Source organism: Penicilliopsis zonata (assembly GCF_001890105.1).
Source record: "Penicilliopsis zonata CBS 506.65 unplaced genomic scaffold ASPZOscaffold_3, whole genome shotgun sequence".
Lineage (NCBI taxonomy): Eukaryota > Fungi > Ascomycota > Eurotiomycetes > Eurotiales > Aspergillaceae > Penicilliopsis > Penicilliopsis zonata.
In genome coordinates this window covers 495,193-517,398 of record NW_019208913.1, presented here as the reverse complement: position 1 = coordinate 517,398, position 22,206 = coordinate 495,193, and the positions used below count along the sequence as shown (strand labels likewise).

The window sequence follows — 22,206 nt, the reverse complement described above, 5'->3', positions numbered from 1 at the left end:
AAGTTTCTGGTCTAAGGATATGTTAATAATGTAATATGCAAATAGGTCCCGGGACCAGGGCGCGATTGGAGTCTACTCCGGAGGAGAACGAAGAGCGTATCAAAAAGCTTTCTGATGCTGTTAGAACCATTCTGGAATGCGTTGGAGAGGACCCAGAGCGGGAGGGTCTCAGAGAGACTCCCGAACGGTACGCAAAAGCCATGTTGTTCTTCACCAAGGGCTATGAGGAGAACGTGCGGGATCTCGTGAATGGAGCGGTCTTTCACGAGGACCATGACGAGTTGGTCATTGTGAAAGATATAGACGTGTTCTCGCTTTGCGAGCACCACATGGTCCCCTTTACGGGAAAGGTATGATACAAACCTACCCTCGAGCATGTGTTAAGCATCGATAATTAACACCTGATTACGTTACAGATGCACATTGGATATATCCCCGATCGTCGCGTACTCGGTCTCTCGAAGCTGGCTCGTCTGGCGGAGATGTTCTCCCGCAGGTTACAGGTCCAGGAACGTCTCACAAAGCAGGTTGCTCTGGCAATCTCGGAGGTTCTCAAACCACGCGGTGTAGGCGTGGTCATGGAATCTTCTCACCTCTGTATGGTCATGCGCGGTGTGCAGAAGCCTGGAAGCTCTACCACTACCAGCTGTATGCTTGGATGCATGCGGTCCAGCGCAAAGACGAGGGAAGAATTCCTTACCCTTCTGAATCGGAGATAATGTGATCGGATAACCATTCTCGGATGTTTCGGGTTTTGCTTTTTTTCTTTTCTTTTTTTTTCCTTGCCCACTTTTTAACATGGACAGATATCATGAGACCGGAGTTCGGTGGTGACCTTTCAACAGGTTATGGCGGGGGATTTTTTTTCTTCTTCTAGTTTCCAAATTCGTTTCGTGATGGGTATTGCTTAACCTCGCCTCATCTCTCTCTTTGCTATTCAGATTTGATGTATTCACCATTAACGCATGGTTTCCTTACATACTACTTTTCTTCCCTTCAACGATGTGGAGGCCTTACTCACTGGATATATCTCTTCTTTTTTTAAAGGTTGGGATGGCTTGCTCGTTTCACCGTGGCATCCAGAAAATGCCCGAAGAGGTCGACTTTCTATAAGGCGGAATGGAATGGCTTCAACACTTTGTATAGCACCTCAATGTGTGAACAACTTTCCTGTGTCTTTCATCTATCAGCATGAGTACAGCTTAAACAGACATTCATTGTTTGAAATGAAAACCCAGCTCATCTTGCATGAGTGTCATCCATTCAATTAAGGATCTTGTCTCCCAAGAATCATCTGCTCTTGTATTTTTTCCCCTGTATGCCAAAGTGTTATCCACGGATCATCATGCAGAGAAGAGTAGATATCCTTCGACCTAGCACTCTCAATGTCTCTAAGAGTCGTACTGGAAAAGGTTAAGCTTAGCTGTAGGAAAATTGAAGGATATAAGTTTCTCTTGTATTTCTCGGTAAGAATGGTTAGCAACTTAGTCAATATGAAAAGGAATGTTGGATGGTCCCCATTTAGGTAGCAACCTGGACACCCTTGACAATTTATCTCTTCTTCTACTCTGACCCTCACCTAGCAACCTTTCCATCCCGGCAAGACAGCCCAGAAAAAAGGCATATCTCTAGTCTTCAGTCCGAATCCTTTGCTAGTTGATTCTGATGGATATTCTTGTCTGGTTTATCTAGGTCTTTCCAGAGGAACACATCACTAGGCCCACGATGGCAGAGGACGAAAGCCGGTCTGAAGCGACTGAGTGTTCGCCTCAGCCTGACGAGTCTTCCTCCGTGGAGAATAACAACCAGGAGCACAACGATGGCCTCTCTGGAGCCAGAGAAAGCACAATCTCAGCCTCAGCCTCAGCTGTACGAGACCTTGGCAACGATGACAACTATGTTGGCACACAATCGAGACAGCAGCCTTTGCAAGCAGGAAGAGGACGTATGCCTCCCCAGCTAGCGCTACAGGCGTATCTTATCCGCCAGCAGTACATTGCAGGCATTCCACCCGATCAGATGGTGTCCATGACGGGCCGCAGAGCCGGTGAACTCGAGCCGCGAGAAGGAAGACCAGCCGGACAAGCGAGGGTGCCGTCCATACTGCAGTTCAGTAATGACGGTATTTTTGTGCCGCGCATCCCTCCTGCACGCTTCAACGGGCCGCTGCGCCCATTACCAGATTCGTTGCTTGGGCTAGGAGGTGTGACTCGTTCGAGCGATGGCAATAGTGCAACCAATATCGGAACCACGCAACCTCCCGGGAATATCTTGACCTCTACCCAGACCGAGGAGACGTCTGATTCTGTTCGAGGCCTGGTTCTAAACCCTTCACCGAAACTGGAATGCACGGATGACAGTGAATCTAATGGCCATAAGGATGGAGATGGGATCCAGTCCACTAGCCCTGACTATGCGATGTTGTCAAGCTTGGTGAAATGTCCGGACCTTTTCCCCAAGATTGCCAAGTGGCTTGAACTTGAAGATATTAAGAATCTCTACACAATCTCTAGGGGGCTCAATGCCTTTATGAATGAGCACATGGCGCAGATCGTCGAAGACCAAGCCGCGAAAAGAAACCCCCTAACCTCCCAGATATTCCCCTGGCAGTGTTACAGCAAAGTACGCATGCCCATTGCACCCGAGAGCGAACAATCCATGGAGAAAGATGCTCTGGAAAATATCGACCAAGTGGTACCTACATTCAAGTGGCTCTCAATGCTCAGTCACCGCGAGATGGTGCTCAAAGACATCATGGGTCTCATGACAGCAAGCGGGAATGCGCTACCACCGTGCTGTGAAATGGTTTTATTCAAGATTTGGTTCCTGATGGACATACCGGATAACGCACGACGACAGTGGACTGTGCGGAACAAGAATCTTTGGACCGACGACGACATCTTCTTTGCAGCGCTAATCTTCGTGAGGCTCGAGCTTCGTTTTGAGGCCAGTCTCGCTGGGCTCCAAACCGACGGGATGCGACGCCTGCTCATGGCCCAACCTGGACTGACACTGCTGTGGAATTCCCTGAGAACGACATCACTACAGAGTCATTTCGAAACCCTCCGTGCATTTGTCCGCTGGCGGTACATGCCGACTCCAAGTGAGGCGGGTATGCCTATCTTTGGAGTCCCCCTCGAGGAGATCGGCACCCTGCAGTATGAAGGATACGGCAAGAGCGAGAGTAAAGTGCGGCTGCAGAGACCAGATCAGATCATACTCAAGGAAAGCCGTCGACGCCAGATTGATATGCGGCGGTTGTATACGGAAATCGAAGTGCGTCTACCTAATATATTGCGGCCTGACAGCACAATCCCTCACGAGCCAGTCCCTTCCTCTGCTCTATGGATCCAGGGAATTCTACAAGCATCTGAGCGCACCGAATTTACCGAGTTGGAAAAGATCACATTGGATGAGTGAGACAAGTCGAGGATCAGGGGGCTTGCAAGCTTCAAGTTCTCAAAGTCAATAGTCAATACCTACCTTGCCACAATAGCATATAGGGATAAAGACGAAGCTCTACAAGTTATTAACCATTGGAAATGATAGAAAAACACTGCATCTAGCTATGTAGAGAAACGCACCGCATAGGAAATTAATACCTACAGTAGCTAAGGTACCTACTGATATACCCCGGAAATAATTTATAAATGTAGGCAATCACATGATCCTCTGGTCCCGCCTCGCCAAGTGGCCCAAGCCCAACTTCAACCTGACATCAAGAGCGCACGGCATTCACTCCACGCGCGCTGGCAGCCCGCGAATTGCGATTTTCTCTGAGACTGTCGGTTATGATTAGAAAGCCTGTTTGCTGCCTATGTTTATTTCTACTTTATTCGCTCGCTTGGGTCTACTTGTGCTGCTCCCTGTCATTTGTTGTACGGAGTACCCAGCGACCACACTCAACGTCCAGCCAGCACACTCTCATCCAAAGGACATCTTCAGAGAATGATGGCAACAGTGATAGGACATACGATACTGGATAAAAGCACTAGCTTGTTGGAACCGGGAGAGTACAGGCTGGTAGACGTCCTCAATCGCCAGCAGATGGCTCCTCTTGTGCCTCGGCCTTGGAGGCTTTTCGCGCATGTTTCCCCCTGCCGATATTCCCCATTAGTGGCGTCTTGTACTCTGCTCAGGTATGAAATTTCTCCGCTACCTGCTAGATATAACGCCCGCCGCTGTCGAATGCTGGACGAGTGCACATGAGCTGTCGAGATATACCGCTCCTAAGCGTTGGTGATGGTTGCTTTCTCTGCCCACCCATTGGTCTAGACTGGCAGCCTCTCATTCCAATTTCCGACGATGGCTCATCTCACAGTAAACGCCATCTGACTTATAGTTGACTCGTCAACTTGCAACATGTCTTTCAACAGAGAGCGAGGGACCTTTTGAGTCACCTTCGGTCGCAGACTTGATCGGCCAGGCAGTTGAGCACGGAAGTCCTACGATATCAAAAGCAACGAGCCAGCGGGCGGTTCTTTTTGGAGCTTGCAACCAGTTGCGCTTCTCTGCTGCTTCATTCGGACGGAGTTGTGGTCATCATTCTGTCGTCGATTTACGTTCTTTGCCGTGTTGCATCCCGTAGATAGATTCCGTGTCGTCTTGATATGGCCACGTCCTTTTGAGAACAAAAGAGTCGGGCAGGATCCAAGGTGGACCAAGCTCAAGCAGACAAGAAAGAAAAAGGAAAAGAAAGACATTCTGAGGGGGAGGGGAAGAAGAAGTGTGGGCAAATCAGCCGTATCAGAATCCCTCTCTGGATCACCAACCGCCAGATGATCAATGGAATGGCGAGGAACAGAGTGCGACAGAAGATCGCCGCAGCTCCATGAAGATACTGGATGCCCCGGTAAGAGGAGGAATCTGGATTCCACACGCTGCACGACAGCCTCTTTTGCTGTCTGTCTGGCGACCGATTCGTAGAGCCGCACTTCACAATGTGTGGCAAGTGCTTTGGGACTGACTGCGGTCCGGGTGGGCGCCGTGAATAATTTCTGGGAATCCCACCCGCAGTCAGTCCTCTGCTGCTCCCCCCCTTACTCTTACCACCGCCTCAGCAGTAGGACCGCTTGCGTATTATTCCTTCCTATTTTTTTTTATTCCATCCACCAGGTACGTGCAGGCACTCTGAAAGTCCTCCTGACCAGTTGTTTATCCAACTCAGCGCCAACTTATCTGTTGCCCATCCAGGCGATCGTTCCAGGACTTCGGAAAAACCGACTCTCCGCAGAGAAAGCCAACACGAACTAACGGGCCAGCCAGCACTGGAGGACGCGGCCGACTCACTACTAGACGACAACAGGCTCCACCGGCACAACTTGCGCTCGCGCCTTGGATCTGACTGTTGGAATCGGCGAGTCTGATCGCCATCCTCGTCTCTGCAAACCACCCCCCTCGTCTCGTTCAGCCAGATGCCGTTGGAGGAGTTTACATGGCTGGGTCCCGTTCGAGTCCGGTGTTGAGAGACCAGTGGAGCGCCGCCAGCAACCCAGGAGACCGACGGTTTGAGCGCGAGAGAACCGGTTCACGTCGTGAGGGGTTCAAGGGCAAGCCCAACGAGCGAAGCCACCATCCGTCACGGGGAGGTACGGACAGCAAGCATCGACACCGGTCGCCACCCCCCTCCCGTTCAACGTTCCGACCGAGTCGAGAAACGCCCTACGCTCACCCGCGCCGTGAGTCTTCTCCAGGCGGTTCGCATACCTCCTCGCGCCCCCAACCCTTCGAGGACGACGCAGCAAGACCCGGCTCCCGGCGCCCTGCCTTTGCGGCGGAGAATTTAGATTTTGATCGATCCCGTCCGTCGGGGGCAAGAGTGGAGCACAGATCTCCTCGACGAGACGATTCTCCATCAGCGCCGCCTCCGTCGAAGCGCCAGAGAACACGAAGTCCATCGCCAAGGGGTCAGAATTACCACCATCCTCCTCCTCCTCCTTCTTCTTCCCGCCACCACCAACCGCACCATCGGTTGTCGAGACACGGAGAACATCGGGATCGAAGCCCGCCGCAGAATAAGCGAGGGCGTCTGCCCGCCCGGGGAGCATCTGGGCGACCTGCACCGCGTCGAGGCAAACCTCGTCGTGACTTTGACCCGGGTTTGCGTCGGGGGAATCGAGGGAGATATTCTAGGCCATCGGCGCGTGGCGGACGGAGAGTTGCATCCCCGTTTTCACGCTCACCGAGCCCTGATCCGAGGGATCTTCCCGACCAAGGGTCCCGCCATCGGTCCCTTTCCCGTCATTCGTTCCAGTCAACGAATTCCAGGATCTCGTCGTTCTCTCGTCGAGACTCCCGAAGCAGTCCCATGATGAGTTCGACCCGACCCATCCAGTCCGTGGTCAATGAATCGACCAGGTCGCCCTCTCCGCCCCGGCCCATCCCCAGCTTCGACGCAGAGAATTCCACCGTGGCACCAGACGGCGAGGCTTTCCCTATGCATGGTATGCGTGTTTCAGACGCTCACAGTGGCCAACGCTCTCGCCCTCCGCGTCCGCATGGGGGTAATCGACAATACTCAACCTCTCCCCAATATGTAACTTCGAACAGTTCTTACCAGGGATCTCCTCCGCCTCATTCGCCATATTCTGGTGGCCGGGGCAGCTGGAATGGCCAGTCATATCACGGGCAGCACGGGTAAGTGGTGTTTTTTCTTTCTTTCTTTCTTTCTTTCTTTCTTTCTTCCTTTCTATCGATATTCCAAAAGTGACTTTAGCATATTTTACTATGAAAGATATCTAATACTGTGTGGTCTTTGTTTTTTCCTTATAGGCACTCTCCACCTTATCGACAGAACAGTTATTCTGCACAGGGTGGCTCACAGAATTCATACTATCAAAATAACCAAAGCTCTTACAATGGACCTGGAAACTCTACCCAGCAACCATTTTCGGGGCCCTCCTATCGAGGAGGGCATTCAAATTATCGGGGAAATCATCCAAATCAAGGTCCTGATCGCAGATTTGGGACCCACGGCTCTCAAGGCTTTTCCAATGGACCTCCGCAGCGAGGTCGTGGTCATTTCAGCAACCTACAATGGACTGCCTCGGGGTCTCGCGGCCGGGGTGACCAGCGCAGTCCACTCACATCCCATAACCAGCCTCCTGCAAGCCCCTCTCAACCTGCTTCCTCGGGTAACAAGATGTCACCCAGTCTCGATGATGATGACCGTCCGTTCAGACCTTCGAGTAAAGATTTACCAGTGGAAGAAGAAGGGCCCAAAACCACCCAAGACTTAGAGAATGGAGATGATCTGAGGATACCACCGCCAGTTCAGCAATCCAATCAGTCAGAGACCCCGAACAAGGGAGGGAAATTCAGCTTTGCGTTCAAGGCCAAAACCACCCCGGTTGCCGTCCCCAAGCCGGTCCCAGATCTGGCTCAGCGGATGCAGGTCCGTGAACCCCCGCCTCGAGCCGCCGAGCCGCCACAGCGCAGCCGGATGCCCTTGGGGCCGCCTCCTAAATTCAGGCACGACACGCGTTTCGACCCCAGAGACCGTGATCGTAACCGTGACCGAACCCGGGACCGTGAACGTGACCGGGGACGTGAGAGGCCGCCGCGAGAGAGGGAAGACCGCCGTGAATTCCGGGAACCACGCGGGCCCCGTGAACCCAGGGACAGACGCCACCCTCGGAGAGACGATCGCCGCTTCAACCAGCAATTTGAAAAGAAAAATGAGAGACGGCACGAAATGCCACTGGGTCGTCACCGGGAGCTCTCGCCGGAGCCCCCGCTGGAACCAGCAAGGCCGACCAAGATCCTCACGCGAGTCAAGCCGCGACCAACCCTCTCGGAGGAATTCTCACAGTCGGATTCGGTGTACTTCCGAAAACCTGGAAACGAATCCGTGATCGGTGCTGGCACGTATGGTAAAGTGTTCAAGGCCATCCACATCTACACGAAAAAGATGGTGGCCCTCAAGAAGATCCGGATGGAGGGCGAGAAGGACGGGTTCCCTGTCACGGCGGTGCGGGAGATCAAACTACTCCAACATCTGCGCAATCCGAATGTCGTCAGTCTCCTCGAGGTGATGGTCGAAAAGAACGAGTGCTTCATGGTCTTTGAGTATCTGTCTCATGATCTCACGGGGCTGATCAACCATCCCACCTTTACGCTTACGGAGGCCCACAAGAAGAATCTGGCGCAGCAGATGTTTGCTGGATTGGAATACCTCCACCACCGGGGTGTGCTGCACCGCGACATCAAGGCCGCCAACATCCTCATCAGCAACACCGGTCTGCTCAAGTTTGCAGACTTTGGATTGGCGCGGTTCTTCTCCAAGAGCCGTGAACTGGACTATACCAACCGCGTGGTGACCATCTGGTATCGGCCGCCGGAGCTGCTCCTGGGTGAGACCCGGTACGGCCCCGCCGTGGACGTCTGGAGCGCGGCGTGCGTGTATATTGAGTTATTCACCAAGAAGGCCGTGTTCCCCGGGGAAGGCGGCGAGATCAGCCAGTTGGACAAGCTGTACAACTGTCTCGGGACGCCCACGCGCGCGGAGTGGCCGGATATCGTGGAAATGCCGTGGTTCGAGCTCATGCGCCCTACGGAAAGAAAGAAGAGAATATTCGAAGACCTGTACCGTTCTATCCTCAGCCCGGCTGCCCTGGACATGGTGTCCCAAATCCTTAGCTATGATCCCGCCAAACGGCCGTCGGCTGAGCAAGTGCTGCAGCACCCGTACTTTGTCTCTGAGGAGCCCAGCCCTCAGCAGGCCATCGAGTATGCTTCTCCCTCTCTTTTTTTTCCTTCTTCCTTTTCTCTTTTTAAAAAAATTACTAATGATTCTCCAGGTTACAAAATATCGAGGGTGACTGGCACGAGTTTGAGTCCAAAGCTCTCCGCAAAGAGAAAGATAAGGAGGCCCGGCGGGCTGAGTATCAGAAGGAGAAAGAAAAACGCAAGGCAACGACGGGAGCAGACTCGCAAGGGGAACGAGACTCCAAACGGGCGAAGCAGGATGCAGACAGCTCTCAGCATGTTTGAAGAGATCATATCATGGCTGGTTTTAAATGTATCCCCCAGTTACAGCATAGATGTATTACCGGGTTTGATTGATCTGGGCATTCTTGTATAAAAATTTTCCATTCCGGTGTCTCATCACCCTACTACCTAGTAATTGAGGTCAAGTAACGTAACTCCTACAATCTAGGTCGAGACGTTAGTCAAAACTCCGCAAGGACCAGCAAGAAAACCAATGGAATGACGAAACAGTCAGACTTTTTTCCACTTGACCTCATGCTCAACCAGCTGGTGCCACAAGACGGCTAAGCGGCTGAGCTCTCGGATTACCAGAGTATGTTTATTCTCTTCATTGATAGATGATGGGTATACAAACACGAAAAGAGGCAGCCAGCCAGACGTACCAATAACTATAAACAGAACGATAGTATTGCTATCTGGGGAGAATATTGGATACAGTATTAACAGTATTTGATTTAAAAAGAAGAATGTCCCGTCAATCAGGTCATCAACGCATCATGGGTAGCTGCGAAAGCCCTCGTGATGATGGTTTTAGATGCGGGTTCGTCCATAAAATATAAAATCCCGAACGATTGCTCTCGACACACTCATCGGAATCGCCAGTGCAGTGGAAGCGGTATGCGCGCAGCCAGCGATGATTTGAGTCGGTGGTCTTGGGTTTTGTTAAAGAGAAGAAGAAAAGAAGAAGAAGAAGAAGGAAAAATTTTCGACGGCTGCAGAAAAAGGGCGGAAGTCATGTGGGCGGGGAGCGGGGAGGGGCTGTGATTGGCTCGACGAAGCTTGTCCCAAGACGCGAACGAAAGAGAGCGAGTGGCAGAAGGTGGGAAGTGTCAGTGGACAGTAAGTGAAACTGCTTCTAATAACCTCCAGCCCAGTCGACTTATTGAGTGCTATTTTTGACTATCTGATCTTATTGCGAAAAAAATTAATATCCGTGTTCATTGTCTGGAAATTTTCATTCTCCCTGGTTTTGTTCCTCTGTTGCTGCTGGCTAGGATCGAGTGCACAATTCTTCGACCCGGTCCCCCTCTCTCTATGACGGCTCAGTTCTGAGCAGCCTCACCCAGTGTCTCCCTGATGGATAACGCTAACCTGTGGACACGGAGACCCAAGTAAGTGATTTTTCTTTCTTTCGTATTCATGATTGGAGGTTTTTATTGTGTTTTTTTTTTTTTTACTGTTTCTTTTCTTTTCTAGCGACTAATCTGTTGCTCTGGCAGCTCCTCCAAGCTGTCCCTCTCCATGGCAGGGACGGATAGCAAGGACAGTGGTGGCGCCAAAGTCGAAATTCCCCGTGGACACGCTGTGAAGCGATTCGGACCGGACAGCTCGCATGGCCGCTCCAATCCGTTCAATGCCATCTCCCCTCTTTCCGCCGGCGGCGGCGGCGGTGTCTCCTCCCCCTCCACGAACGCCTCGTCCGCCTTTGGCCTGGGGTCGGGCGCATTTGCCTCCTTCGGCACACCCAAGACCCCTGGGTCTGCCACCGATCTCTCCTCGTCAAAAATCCTCGGTGACGGCAAGCGGGATGGGCAGACGACAGAGCAGGAGCAACACGCGGCGGCGGGGATGACGGGGGTGGCGGCGGCTCAGGGTTTGAAACTCAAGGGCTCGGTCTCGTCTCTGTACGCTGCCGCGGTGGCTGGTCCCAAGGAGCATCCGCTCAAGTCGACGTGGATCATCTGGTACCGGCCGCCGACCCCGAAATACTCGGACTACGAAAAGTCGACGATCCCCCTAGCCTCGGTATCGACCGTCGAGCATTTCTGGACGATATACTCGCACCTGAAGCGGCCGTCCCTGCTGCCCACGGTGTCCGACTACCACATCTTCAAAAAGGGTATCCGCCCTGTCTGGGAGGATGAGGCCAACAAGCGGGGCGGCAAGTGGATCGTCCGGCTGAAGAAGGGCGTCGCCGACCGCTACTGGGAGGACCTGCTCCTCGCCATGGTCGGCGACCAGTTTGCAGAGGCCGCCGACGAGGTCTGTGGCGCCGTCCTGAGCGTCCGGAGTGGCGAGGATGTGTTGAGCGTCTGGACGCGGATTGACGGCGGCCGCAACATTAAGATCAGGTATGAAACCCCCCCCCCCCCCCCTAAATCTTTTAATTTACAACTAATATTGTTTCAGAGAAACGATCAAACGGCTGCTCGCGTTCCCCGCAGACACCAACATCGTCTGGAAGAGCCACGACGACAGCATTGCCCAGCGCTCGGCGATTGACCATGCCCGTCATGAGAAGGCGGCAGGCAATGCCGGTCACCACCATCATCACCACCTGGGCGGCGGCGGCGGCGATCGACGACGGCCTACGGCGGGTGACGACTCCATGGGAGAGAAAGGAAAAGCAACAGTAGCCTCCTGATACGCGCTCGTGCTTTTTGTATCCATCCATTCCTTCTCTCTCCCTTCCTTCTCTTCCATATGGCCCTGTATAGTAACAAAAAAGACATCATTGGGACGCGTTTTTGGGTCTGGGGCTTTAGGCGAATATTTTTGCGTCTGCTTTCTGTTCTCATGCGACTCGGTCATGCGAGATGTTCTCCAAGAAAAACAGAGAGTATAAATCTACCTAGAAAAAAAAAGAAAAAAAAAACTAGGTAGGTAGGTGGTACCTGAGGTAGATTATTCTACCAGGCGGTGTTTTCCCTCTGTCTGATTCTTGGCTTTTTCTCTTGTTTTCTGTTGGCACGGATTGGGGGTCTCATTTATCTAGCATGCAATGACATTATGAAGTCTATAACTATAGGTTTTCTACAGTTTTATATACTTTGAGTAATATTCTTTATCTATCTACAGGTAGGCCACCAGCTCAAGCAATGAGCTAACTACCACCTAGTTATAGTTATATTAATATTTGATTCAATAGGTTAATCACTCTCTAACTATAACTACTAATAGTTAGATATAGCTAGTCTAGCTTCTGCTTCAGAAATGCAGGGCAGAAACGCACCGCCTTCCATCCCATCAAGACGCCGCTCTGACATTTCAAGTCTCATTCCACCGGAAGAGACGGTGCGTGCCCCTCTTACCTTCTCTGTGTGCATACAATGCTTCAGGAGGGAACCACCTCGCTGCCATTTATCTTGAAAGGAAAAGCGGCCGTTTGGCCTCTGCTGCTGCTGAGGCTTTCTCTTGTCTCCACACCTTCCTGCTCGTGGTGAGCTCATGCTATCTCCGCCCAGCGACAGCGGGCCTTGGACATCCAGCGTGAGGTAGGCGATTGATTGTGCTCTACAATTTAAGAAGGGGTTCTTGTCTTTTATAGACTTCTGAAGGAGGGAGACACTCTGAGGTAGATGTACTAATTAAAAAAAAAATAAGGTAAATATCTTTCCCTATCTCTGGGTTTCTTTTTTTGGGTTGCGACCTTTTTTTTTTGTCGTTTGCAGTTTTGTTCTAATATGCAGCTTTTTTTTCTCTCTCTCTTTAACCATTCATGTTGTTTTTGCTTATTCCATTACCTTTGTATAATTGTTGAATAATGGCTAATACCTTATAGTCTTCAGACATGCAGAAGAGCGCCAAATTCCTGAAGAATCTTGATCCATACGTCCCATAATTACTGCAAGCTGCTTCCCAGTCCCGCTGAGGGATGAGTCGTCTGTAATACTACCCTTCCCCCGAGAGTGTATCAACATGGAATAAAATGGGGCTAATGTCCTGCGATGCTAGAGTGGGCCGGGCAAGGCAGATGTTCAGTCGGAATCAACGCCCCAGTGCTGAAGCGGAAGATGAGAAACGGCTGTTTCCTAATTTTGAGTACGTCATTCAACACCAAGGAAGCTGGACGGACGAAACTGACACCCTTGGCTATTGTTTAGGGAAAAAACAGATGGAGTGCCGATCATTCCTGGACAAACCTTTACCCACAAGGCGAAGCGGTCAAATTTGGTATGTCAGACAGAGAGAGAGGGGTCCTTCCTCTGGTTAATATCGCTGACCGTCCCATTTGATAGCTTCAATCCCCTTTCAAACCTCTGGACCGAATCTCACAAAAGGCGAGGGAAAGCGGGCCGGTGAACTCGAAAGCGCGGGCGAAACAAACTGCCGCTCGGCAGACTGTGAACAACCCCCATCGCCTCAGTACCAGCATTGCCGAAGAGGAGTTCGAAGAGTCAACACGTCCCTCTAAGCGTCAACGTCGCCAAGGTCCAGCAGAGAGTTCGGCCAGCGTCGTGGACCTCTCATATGAAGACGCGACAGAGGCAACGTCGCCCAATCTACAGCATTCCCCGCGCTTATCGACCTCCTCCAGTCATCATTCGACCAAGGGCAGGAAGTCCCTCTCCGGTCTCAGCAATGTCGAGGAATTCTGGGATGTAGAAAAGATGACCAGATGCGGATACCAGAACAGCCCTAAGTCTAGCCGACATCAACCCTTGTCCGGGACCTCGCACCCCAAAACGCTCAGCAGAGCGCAACAGTCGTTAGTTTCCATCATGGGTGACTCCGATCGTTCATATGCCAAGCGATCGAGTCCGGCCTCCACAGCCCGAGTCTTTGATCGGGTTCAGATATTTGTGCCACCCGAGGGAAAGGAATCAGCAAACCATTCAACTCTACAGAAAAAATTTGTACCTACGGATGGGAGACGCCGCTCGTACGATCCGAGGGAGAGTCCTGACGAATTGCAAGGTGAAGCCACTGTGCCGCCTCGTCCGGCTAATTTCATCGTTCGTCGAACCAGGGCCCCTGAGCATGGACAAGAAGCTTCAGGCAAAACACGCAGAGAACCTAGTCGATCGCCTTCACCGAGGGATATTCGACCCACCCGCTTCCTGTCAGGTTTACAACATGAACCCCAGAAACTCACTCAAGGCACACCAAAACCAGAGAGGATCCCGCGTGCCAAAAGAAGATACTTTGACGCGAAACTCATCCGATTCGGTTCAATTGATCTGGAGGCTTCTGACAAGCAACCTATTCAAGTTCAAGTAGACAACACAAAAGAGACCATTGAGTTGTCTGAGGCTTCGCGAGAACCCGGGAGCAACACAAGCATTCCTATTCAGAAACTTATCGTACTGTTTCGAGGGACAGAACCCAGCCAGAAAGTACGATTAAAGCTGTCAAAGAGCAAAGACGGGGGCGACCTGATCGATTTGGAATTCTTAACCTCAAGGGATAAAGAGGATTTGTGCTCCCTCCTCGCCCAGAAGGGCGTGAAGGTGCAGGAAAAGTCATGGTCAGTCTTCGCTTCCCTAATTTAACAAATATGCTACTGACACTGTCTTACACTAGTGAATGGATGAACAAGGCCTTTCAAATCTACAAACAAAATCAAACTCGCCAATCATCCGGAACAAAACGCCCTTGTGTGGAAAGCGTGCCAGAGCCTGTTCCTGCGGCCACAGTTCAAGTGGTCAAGCGGGCTAAACTCTCTGCTTCTCTCCAGGAAGCCGTGGAAATTCTTTCCAAGGATCATGTCCCCTCTGCACCAAATTCCGCATCGCCGACGTCGCCCAACAAACGGTCCGAAAATTCCGATTCTGGGGCCCATAGCCATCCCCGGAATACACGCCCTGATGACGAAATTTTGATTCCTGTGAAGAAGTTTGAGCCAAATCCATCCTTTGCTCGTGAGACAAGATCAAAGGCGCGTCGAGCGACATCACCAGTATTATGGTTCGTCCTACCCAATGTCCACTACGAATTACTTGCCTGGGCTAACCATAGTCAATAGTGATGACGACGATAATGCGAAAGTACAAACAACACCTGAGCGAAAGGGCGGCAAATGGAAAAAGTTAGTCTCTGCCTACCTGGAAGGGCTATTACTGCAGCTTTATACTGATGTTTTTTTTAACCAGACCCCTTGTGTATCCACCTCTTGGAAAGAAGAAAGCGGAAGTGGATTTCAATGATCGCGAGCGCCTCAAAGAAGGAGAGTTTCTCAACGACAACCTTATTGGATTCTATGCCCGCTTCCTAGAGGACCATCTAGGACGTACTCGTCCGGAAGTTGCCAAGCGGATCTATTTTTTCAACTCGTACTTCTTTGCGACGCTCACAAATCTGCCACGGGGTCAACGCGGGATCAACTATGAAAGTGTGCAGAAGTGGACACGACAAGTGGATATCTTTAGCTATGACTATATCGTGGTCCCGATCAATGAGTCTTATCATTGGTATGTCGCTATTATCTGCAATCTCCCGGCTTTGCAGATCACACCTCCTGCTACTTCAGAAACGGAAGCGGGCATTCAAGAGAATGAAACAGAACCCCCGTCTCAAGCGCAAAGTGAGGTGCAAGAAATACCAGAGACCCCAGAACCAGACGAGCCCGGTGAAGGGACAAAGACGACTCTCGACCACAAAGCCGAGCCAATGAAGGAAGAAGTAGCTCGTCAGTCATTAGCTTCTATGACCTTATCTGATAATGATAAGGCGGAGGGAGAGGATGACCAGGGGACAACTCAGAGTACCAGCGATGGGGAATGGCCAGAAGGCGAAGAAAACCCAACATCAGCCTCTACGAAGTTCGCTGAGTCGAATGAGAAGGTTGACAAGCCCGTCAAGAGCGGCGACAGTGTCAAGGATGAGCCTCGGGCCGCAAGGTCGTCGCAGAAAGGCGGGAAATCAAAAAAGAGAGCGCCCCCTTCGTCGGCTAAACTTGACGCTCAACAGCCGGTTATCATCACTTTTGATTCATTGGATTTACCTCGTTCGCCGACAATTAAGCTTCTGCGCGAATACCTTCAGCAAGAGGCTTCATCCAAGAAGGGAGTCGAGCTAGATACGAGTTTAATCAAAGGCATGAGGGCTCGGCAGATACCGTTCCAGTCCAACTTCTCTGACTGTGGGTTGTATCTGCTGGCCTACCTTGAGAAATTTGTCCAGAACCCTGAGCAATTCATCACCAAACTGCTCCGCAGGGAGATGCAAGTGGAAAGGGATTGGCCTGTTTTAAAATCAGGGTTTCTGCGAAGCCGTCTTCGCAAATTTTTGGATGAACTGTATAATGAACAAGAGCAACAACAGCAACGAAACGGCCGAAAGCCAACCAACAATGAGATCATGGCTGATCAGGAAGTTGTTTCTTTCCTTCTGGGCTCCCATGAACTGAATGAAAAAGAAGCTGCCGAAAAAGGCGAGCAAACGGAACAGAAAAAATCGGAGTCCAGAGTTGATCCAAAGGAGGGCCCCATTGAGACGGGAAAAAGCATGGAGCAGACCCTCGAGGGTGTCTCACAGCTGGAAGGCTCATCCTCGTCCAAGCTATCGAACTCACCTGAGGGGGAAAATACTGAAACTGTGGCAATGTCAAAGCAGGCCCGGAGAGGTCGCGCTGACGGTGCGGTGGTTGAAGTTCCAGACAGCCAAGAACAAGAGTATGGCGATGTTGGCCAAGCCGACCTTCGTGCCAGCTTTGAGCAGGGTCGTGACAATGAACACCCAGTACAGACGCCTCGTCAAGACACTGGCGGCTCCACAGTTGAAGTGCAGATCCCCGGGACTCCTCCAAAAAGCTCTCCCCAAGCCCAGAAGTCTGTACGAAAGAGTCCGAGAAACTCGAAAAAAGGGGTTAAGAAGATGGTACCGAATGATGTCGAGATCATCCAGTTACCTGATACTCAATGAAAGATGGACGCAATCGAATGTTTTTTTTTTCTTTTTCATGACCAAGCTATCACTATTGATTTATTTACCAGCGGCATTGATATCTGGCGTTGAAGGCATAGGAACCTGTCCACACTTTACGATGTACCATATCATACCCTAGACCTACATTTCGTTACATAGCGTTGAAATGATACGATACTTTACTAGATGGTTCTATTTTCACTGTCTGCAGATAAAATTACCACTCGCTCTCATCCGCATTCACCCACCACGCCATCTTATCCCGCTGAAAGGTCTCAAAATCCCACTCAGCATCTTCTAACCGTTCCTCGCCGGCCACCCACACGTACGTTATGGCAACGACCTCGTCCGCTTCGTCCGCAAGCTGTGCCCTTGCAGCCTCCAGCACGTCTCGAAGATGGTCGCCCTTTGCATGGTCTGCCTCGTTGCCGTCACCAAGAACACCACCCGTGCTGCCGCCCGCCAGCAAGTCCCGCAATGTTCTCACCTTAACGGGGCGCTTCTCGTATTCTGAGCCTTCGAAGATGTCGAGCCGGTGGACATCCCCGTCTGTGAGGCCGGAGACGAGCGTGCCCAGCACGCATGCAGATGACTCCTCGGATTTATCTGATGGAACTATACCAGGGTAATCTGCCTCTCGGACTCGATGGCGCTGGAACCCATGCAGAATAGCAGGTTGGAAGGTGAGCAGGGCCTTTTGCCATGGTTCTGGTTCTGGGCGGCCGTGAATCACTCGGTAAAGGATTTGGGGGGCCATGAGGGTTCCTTTTCTTATATAAATAAATTTCCTGGCTGTTAAGCAGTAAAGAGACTCACCGTAGAAGAAGAGAGTATGCCCGCTCATAGCTAGCTGTTATGCGGGGTTTCGTAGATAAGCTGGGGGGAACCAATACTGAGGACCAACTTCAGGATAACAAAAATTAGTAGGTAGTATCGTGTACTATGTATACTCTCAACCCAAGTAATAAGATCAAAGAAACAAAGATAAACAGTCAATTGACAATAGATAATACCTAATGGATAGTAGGCACTCCGTAGCTACCGAGTAGTTATCTGACTACAGCTTATCGATAAGCACCGCCACAAAGGGAAATGTGGCTTTACTCCGACTTGTCAACATCTCCAGAATCCCCTTGGCTGGACCCCCGACAAACCCTCCCCCAGCAACTTTCGCCCCTGAAGCAGTCCACCATGCATTCCGCCGTGAACCGCGCGCAGAGCGTCTTCAGCTTCTTCACCACCGTGGCCTTCGTCTTGGCCGGGCTGACCTCCCTCACCGTGCTGCTGTATCCCGCCCACGATGTGACTAGTTCTGTCCAGCTGAAGAACGTCCAGGTGTACGACCTCCATTAAGATATATATTTGATGATCTGATACTGACATCTTTAGACTCAAGGGCCGTCCGATGTACTACTCGACCAAAAAGGAGGACTATGCACAGATCAAATTTGATCTAGATGCAGGTACGATATACCATGAACGGGACTCACGATATTGGTATTAATTCCTGTCTAATGAAAGACCTCACCCCCCTCTTCAACTGGAACACGAAACAGCTCTTCGTGTACGTGATCGCGAGCTACTCCTCCGCCTCGCCCAAAGACCGCGAGACAGTCCCCTACACGGAATCCATCATCTGGGACACGATCATCCCGGCGCCCGAATCGGCGTACTCCCTGACTGCGCTGCGCGAGCAGTACTGGCCCGCTAAATCGACGAAACGGTCCACCACCAAGAAATCCAATACGAAGAAGCCCAAAAAGGCAGACGAGCCGGGTGTTCTGCGCCTGCGCAACCAGCGGGCTAAGTACCAGATCACCGATATCACGGGCAAGATGGCTGAGCGCGAAAACGTAACCCTCACCGTCGGGTGGAACGTGCAGCCCTGGGTCGGGGCTTTGTGGTGGAGTCCTGGCACGGGTGCCGTGCCGCATACCGCTGGTGGTGCGGGGAGGAGCGAGGCGTTTGATTTCCCTGCTCTGAAGGGGAGTACCAAGGCGGCTACTGGGGGGAGCCAAAAAGCGTAGATGGGGAAGAAGTTATTATTTATAATAAAGGCGCATTTTAAAAACCCCGATACGAGTACAAGTCATGAAAAGCTAGCATAACAGAAAACCCAAATCATCACACACATCATGCTATTTAAAAAAAGAAACAGAAGAACCGCCTTTCTTTCATAGTCTTGGTAACATTTCACATGGTCCCGTAACCCCGACCGGAATGGCCACCGTTCTGGATTCGTTCCGAGTACACGCCTGGCGCATTGCGCTGCATTGATCGAGACGCAGGATCCATCTTGCTTCGTTGGTAATAGATGTATTCCAGATAAAATGCATGGATGTGGCCAGGGAAGTATCTATATGTGTTAGATTTCGTGTGTAAAGGGATAGCGTAAGTAATACATACCCTAGAATCGTGAGAAGGATGTTGATGCACAAGTCGGTGCTACATCCTGAGATCATGAAGACGCCGAGAGGCGGAACTAAATAATCAGCATCAATGTATAGAAATATATGCAAAAAAGTAAACTGGTAGAGAGTTGTAACTGACTAAAAAGAGTAACAATGATCAGACACAGCATAGAACATGTGTCAGCCATATTGAGCGACTAGTTATCTGCTGCGAGTTTGGGAGGATCTTTTGAGGTTTCCAGGCAGTACCAAGGAAACTGAAGGGTAGTATGGTAGTCAATAGACCAAAGATATATAGGGGAAGGCTGTTCTCTTTTTCATTCTAAATGCGCTTCATTGGGAACCCCGAGCTTAAATAAGGGTGTTCAGACGATCCACAGACGTCAGCGATCAGCAGATGGAAGGGTAGCAACACGATGGAATACTGGGAACAGGCGGATCCAGCAAGCGCTTTAGAGGGCCACAGGCGACTGGACTGGGGTTGGTCAAGACTCGTCCTTGGTGGGAACTTGACGGGATCGGAATGGTCAATCTCACACCGTTGACGTCATACCACGTTAATAGTGATGCGCACCGCCACATGCATCTGCGCCCGCCACAGCGGTTGAAACGATGTGTGGCGCACCATTGAAAAAGGTACAGTTGCGTTTGATGTAAAATCTCCCCGGACAGCGCTCACACTGCGTCAATGGCTGCTCGTGTCGTGACCTGCTCGTTCTTATTCCCGAGCTTAGAGATCTGCAGGAAAGCGTCCACTCCGTAGCCTTCCAGGCTGTGCAATTCGAGACTGCCCGCCCAATACTCGGCGTACACGCGGCTCATAGGCAAACCAATCCCAAGGCGCAAGTTTGGAGGCCGAGAGGAAAGGGAGTCAAGTGAGCTCTCTCGGAAGGTCTCCTTATCGGCATGTTTGCGCTCCTTGGAGACGGTGAGTTCCTGCATGGTGGCCGCCATAGCAGGGACCTGGCCGAGATTTTCAAGCTGGGACTTGGAGCGAGGCCCTTTGCTGAATGACCACAGGTACGGCAGCAGATCTCGAGGAATACCGCCACCCTGGTCGGAAATCCGCACGATCACATGTTGTGGTGCTTCGCAGATCAGCACTTCGATGGGTGGCGGCGGCTCCAACAACTCCTGGTACTTCTCGTTCACAGCCTGGATTGAGTTGCGAAGCAGCTCGCCGATGATGTACTCTAGGTGGCTGAGAATATAGGGGAAAGTGGCATCCAGGTGGCCTTTGATGCAGATGTCCGGGATCTTGTCAGACCCGGCACATTGTCTAAGCATGTCCTGGGACAGCTTGCCACATCGCTCAATTACCTCCTTCGCGTTGCATCTGAGAAACACCTCACCAACAAATTCCATATTGCTGTCTGACCGCGTGTGGGAGTCAGGGAAATGCCAGGGAGAGTTGAACGTCTCTGTTAGCGCGAGGTGCTGTTCGGCAATAACGCGTCGGGAAATTCTCTGGTTTCATGGGCCAATCCGTCAGCTGGTGATGTCTTCTTGTAAAATGAGCTTTGGCAGTCAGCCTTACCGCTCGGAGGAGTGTGTTCATGAAGTGGTCCATCTGGTCCGGCGGCATGAGTTCTCGAGACTCCAGCACCCCCATCGCCAGGTTGGGTATCACGACTAGATGCTCCTTGAGTGTGTGGCGTAGAATATCACAGAATTTATCATTGTCTGCCAATGTTCTGATCTCGGGCACGACTCGGAATCTCTCAAACGCTTTGTAGTACAGCTCGTACACCATCGACAGGTGGGGATTCGCAACGATGACATACGGGAGCTTCTGGATCTCGCGAAGTCGGTGCGCAATTCTAGAGTCCAAACCAGTCAGAAAACGCCTTCTCAGTGTCCTTTAGCAAGTAACGTACCTAGTAGGCAGCTCGGTGCGCACGTAGTTCGCCGAGCTGATCAACCGAGACTCGGTCAAAGTTCGACCAAAAAAGGTCAACTGGCGGAGACTGATAGGCCGAACATCACGCTCTACCCACCTGTTTATATTAGCCAGCATCCACCAAAACAAACTGCCAGCCGGGCGCGGAGGGTGGCTCATACTCATCCAGGGCGGAAGCAGGCCGCCACGGCGGGGGTGAGTGTGACTGTGACTGTGTGGAATATCGCCGGGACAGCAGCGAGCGTCGCCGACCAATTGTCCACCAGTGTCGAGCCGGCTGAGTCTGCTGCATTGTGTGCTGCCATGCACTGGGAGCAGAGAGAGTTCCGAGGTCGTATGTTGGTACTCCGTACAAGAAGAGAAAGTGGCAACCGGGAAAACCCTTGCAGATAGAGCTTCAATAGTAACTAGTCGGGATAACTAGTAGTTAAATATTAGGACATCACTTCCTGTGAATCTTTCATTCAGACTAAGAACCAGTGTCGCTGCTTCATTCTGTCATTCTTCATTGCTTGATTTTTGCTTTTTCTCTCTCTCTCTGTTGCCTGTGCATAAAATCTGGGGTGTGGGCAGATCATTAGAAATATTTCTTCCAGGCCGAACTAAGCTCTCTAGTCTTCGTGTTTTGATTAAGGGCGGTGAAAAGCTACTACAGTAGAGCTTTGAGGCATGTGATGGGCTCAGTCTGCGATTATTTTTCGCACAAGATGAGATAGAGGCTGGTTTATGTGATCTATTAATTAAAATATACTCTGTGTAAGTGTTGAAAAGTCTACTGGTACAGCTGTATGTTGCATGACATGGATTTTCTTTGGCCCTGGGCATGGGGTTGAGTATTGGCTGAAGAAGCAATCTAGATATTATAAGAACAAAGCTGTAGTTGTTAGGATTAATCAGATAAAATATTTCAGATACAAATTACTGCAGTTGTATTGGTTAATTGAAGCAGTTTCTTGAGATCCGAATGAGCTCTATAGAGCTTCCTTTACCTAGGTAGTTATATGCGGCCGAATCCTCAGCAATAGACCGTTAAATATAAGGCTAGAAATGCATATATTCTTTATTTACCAACACTACGCAGCCTGTCACACCTACAGCCCTCTTCACAACCATCACAGCCATCAGTATCTCAACACCAGGGCGAGCCGAGTCATGTCAAGATTGTGATATCACTCTGGGCTCACCAGCCTGTCTGCCTCCCGCAGAACCCCACCATCGGTTTTGTGGCCGACCGATGCCTGCACTGCGAAAGAGGAGGCCACGAGGGTGTCGAGAGAACCGCCAGGCCATTCCGGAGTCCTGCGAATGACTCTCTAGGCG

The 22,206-nt window shown here is 51.1% G+C and overlaps 9 protein-coding genes across 9 annotated transcripts in view; 6 read left to right on the top strand and 3 right to left on the bottom strand.

Moving 5' to 3' along the window:
• ASPZODRAFT_149919 (hypothetical protein) overlaps positions 1-719 on the top strand; it is a gene marked incomplete at both ends in the record, with an annotated part of 1,279 nt that extends 560 nt beyond the window's left edge. Inside the window, 2 exons of the mRNA XM_022725546.1 lie at positions 46-350; positions 417-719. Of these exons, the coding sequence (XP_022583456.1) occupies positions 46-350; positions 417-719 (608 nt within the window). The remainder of the gene's footprint in view (positions 1-45; positions 351-416) is intronic.
• A 900-nt stretch (positions 720-1,619) lies between these two features.
• Positions 1,620-3,584, top strand: ASPZODRAFT_1360151 (hypothetical protein). The gene has a single exon (XM_022723957.1). It carries the CDS (start codon positions 1,726-1,728, stop codon positions 3,418-3,420), a length of 1,695 nt encoding a protein of 564 aa, XP_022583455.1. The 5' UTR covers positions 1,620-1,725; the 3' UTR covers positions 3,421-3,584.
• A 2,726-nt stretch (positions 3,585-6,310) lies between these two features.
• ASPZODRAFT_61127 (hypothetical protein) lies at positions 6,311-8,991 on the top strand (the record flags this gene model as incomplete). The annotated part of the gene is made up of 3 exons (XM_022728966.1): positions 6,311-6,636; positions 6,772-8,727; positions 8,799-8,991. The coding sequence occupies 3 exons, from the start codon at positions 6,311-6,313 to the stop codon at positions 8,989-8,991; spliced, it is 2,475 nt and encodes an 824-aa protein (XP_022583454.1).
• A 796-nt stretch (positions 8,992-9,787) lies between these two features.
• ASPZODRAFT_129280 (hypothetical protein) lies at positions 9,788-11,744 on the top strand. Its single transcript, XM_022722231.1, has 3 exons — positions 9,788-10,100; positions 10,209-11,060; positions 11,119-11,744. Exons 1-3 carry the CDS (start codon positions 10,066-10,068, stop codon positions 11,351-11,353), a joined length of 1,122 nt encoding a protein of 373 aa, XP_022583453.1. The 5' UTR covers positions 9,788-10,065; the 3' UTR covers positions 11,354-11,744.
• Positions 11,745-12,273: 529 nt separating this feature from the next.
• Positions 12,274-16,682, top strand: ASPZODRAFT_1359317 (hypothetical protein). Its single transcript, XM_022723940.1, has 8 exons — positions 12,274-12,289; positions 12,491-12,594; positions 12,664-12,750; positions 12,813-12,882; positions 12,948-14,176; positions 14,233-14,616; positions 14,675-14,737; positions 14,802-16,682. The coding sequence occupies exons 2-8, from the start codon at positions 12,584-12,586 to the stop codon at positions 16,570-16,572; spliced, it is 3,615 nt and encodes a 1,204-aa protein (XP_022583452.1). The 5' UTR covers positions 12,274-12,289; positions 12,491-12,583; the 3' UTR covers positions 16,573-16,682.
• Positions 16,683-16,759: 77 nt separating this feature from the next.
• Positions 16,760-17,584, bottom strand: ASPZODRAFT_164532 (hypothetical protein). Its single transcript, XM_022726676.1, has 2 exons — positions 17,392-17,584; positions 16,760-17,340 (listed from the first exon to the last, which is right to left on the bottom strand). The coding sequence occupies exons 1-2, from the start codon at positions 17,417-17,419 to the stop codon at positions 16,793-16,795; spliced, it is 576 nt and encodes a 191-aa protein (XP_022583451.1). The 5' UTR covers positions 17,420-17,584; the 3' UTR covers positions 16,760-16,792.
• A 141-nt stretch (positions 17,585-17,725) lies between these two features.
• On the top strand, positions 17,726-18,885 carry ASPZODRAFT_129277 (hypothetical protein). Its single transcript, XM_022722230.1, has 3 exons — positions 17,726-17,912; positions 17,965-18,038; positions 18,097-18,885. Exons 1-3 carry the CDS (start codon positions 17,767-17,769, stop codon positions 18,600-18,602), a joined length of 726 nt encoding a protein of 241 aa, XP_022583450.1. The 5' UTR covers positions 17,726-17,766; the 3' UTR covers positions 18,603-18,885.
• On the bottom strand, positions 18,769-19,174 carry ASPZODRAFT_60421 (hypothetical protein; the record flags this gene model as incomplete). The annotated part of the gene is made up of 3 exons (XM_022728918.1): positions 18,769-18,931; positions 18,982-19,057; positions 19,126-19,174. 3 exons carry the CDS (start codon positions 19,172-19,174, stop codon positions 18,769-18,771), a joined length of 288 nt encoding a protein of 95 aa, XP_022583449.1.
• A 175-nt stretch (positions 19,175-19,349) lies between these two features.
• Positions 19,350-21,281, bottom strand: ASPZODRAFT_1359285 (hypothetical protein). Its single transcript, XM_022723939.1, has 4 exons — positions 21,048-21,281; positions 20,864-20,983; positions 20,524-20,806; positions 19,350-20,453 (listed from the first exon to the last, which is right to left on the bottom strand). The coding sequence occupies exons 1-4, from the start codon at positions 21,176-21,178 to the stop codon at positions 19,662-19,664; spliced, it is 1,326 nt and encodes a 441-aa protein (XP_022583448.1). The 5' UTR covers positions 21,179-21,281; the 3' UTR covers positions 19,350-19,661.
• Between the last annotated feature and the right edge of the window lie 925 nt (positions 21,282-22,206).

Bases quoted from the DNA above. Each gene is read 5' to 3' on its own strand.
- ASPZODRAFT_1360151 (XM_022723957.1), top strand. From the start codon at position 1,726: ATGGCAGAGGACGAAAGCCGGTCTGAAGCGACTGAGTGTTCGCCTCAG.
- ASPZODRAFT_129280 (XM_022722231.1), top strand. From the start codon at position 10,066: ATGGATAACGCTAACCTGTGGACACGGAGACCCAA. The intron at 10,101-10,208 runs GTAAGTGATTTT...TTGCTCTGGCAG, and splicing joins CTGTGGACACGGAGACCCAA to CTCCTCCAAGCTGTCCCTCT. The intron at 11,061-11,118 runs GTATGAAACCCC...ATATTGTTTCAG, and splicing joins GGCCGCAACATTAAGATCAG to AGAAACGATCAAACGGCTGC.
- ASPZODRAFT_1359317 (XM_022723940.1), top strand. The intron at 14,617-14,674 runs GTTCGTCCTACC...CATAGTCAATAG, and splicing joins GCGACATCACCAGTATTATG to TGATGACGACGATAATGCGA. The intron at 14,738-14,801 runs GTTAGTCTCTGC...TTTTTTAACCAG, and splicing joins AAGGGCGGCAAATGGAAAAA to ACCCCTTGTGTATCCACCTC.
- ASPZODRAFT_164532 (XM_022726676.1), bottom strand. From the start codon at position 17,419: ATGAGCGGGCATACTCTCTTCTTCTACG. The intron at 17,341-17,391 runs GTGAGTCTCTTT...ATATAAGAAAAG, and splicing joins GCATACTCTCTTCTTCTACG to GAACCCTCATGGCCCCCCAA.
- ASPZODRAFT_129277 (XM_022722230.1), top strand. From the start codon at position 17,767: ATGCATTCCGCCGTGAACCGCGCGCAGAGCGTCTTCAGCTTCTTCACC. The intron at 17,913-17,964 runs GTACGACCTCCA...TGACATCTTTAG, and splicing joins CAGCTGAAGAACGTCCAGGT to ACTCAAGGGCCGTCCGATGT. The intron at 18,039-18,096 runs GTACGATATACC...GTCTAATGAAAG, and splicing joins CAAATTTGATCTAGATGCAG to ACCTCACCCCCCTCTTCAAC.
- ASPZODRAFT_1359285 (XM_022723939.1), bottom strand. From the start codon at position 21,178: ATGCAGCAGACTCAGCCGGCTCGACACTGGTGGACAATTGGTCGGCGA. The intron at 20,984-21,047 runs GTATGAGCCACC...TAATATAAACAG, and splicing joins CCTGCTTCCGCCCTGGATGA to GTGGGTAGAGCGTGATGTTC. The intron at 20,807-20,863 runs GTACGTTACTTG...TTTGGACTCTAG, and splicing joins CGCACCGAGCTGCCTACTAG to AATTGCGCACCGACTTCGCG.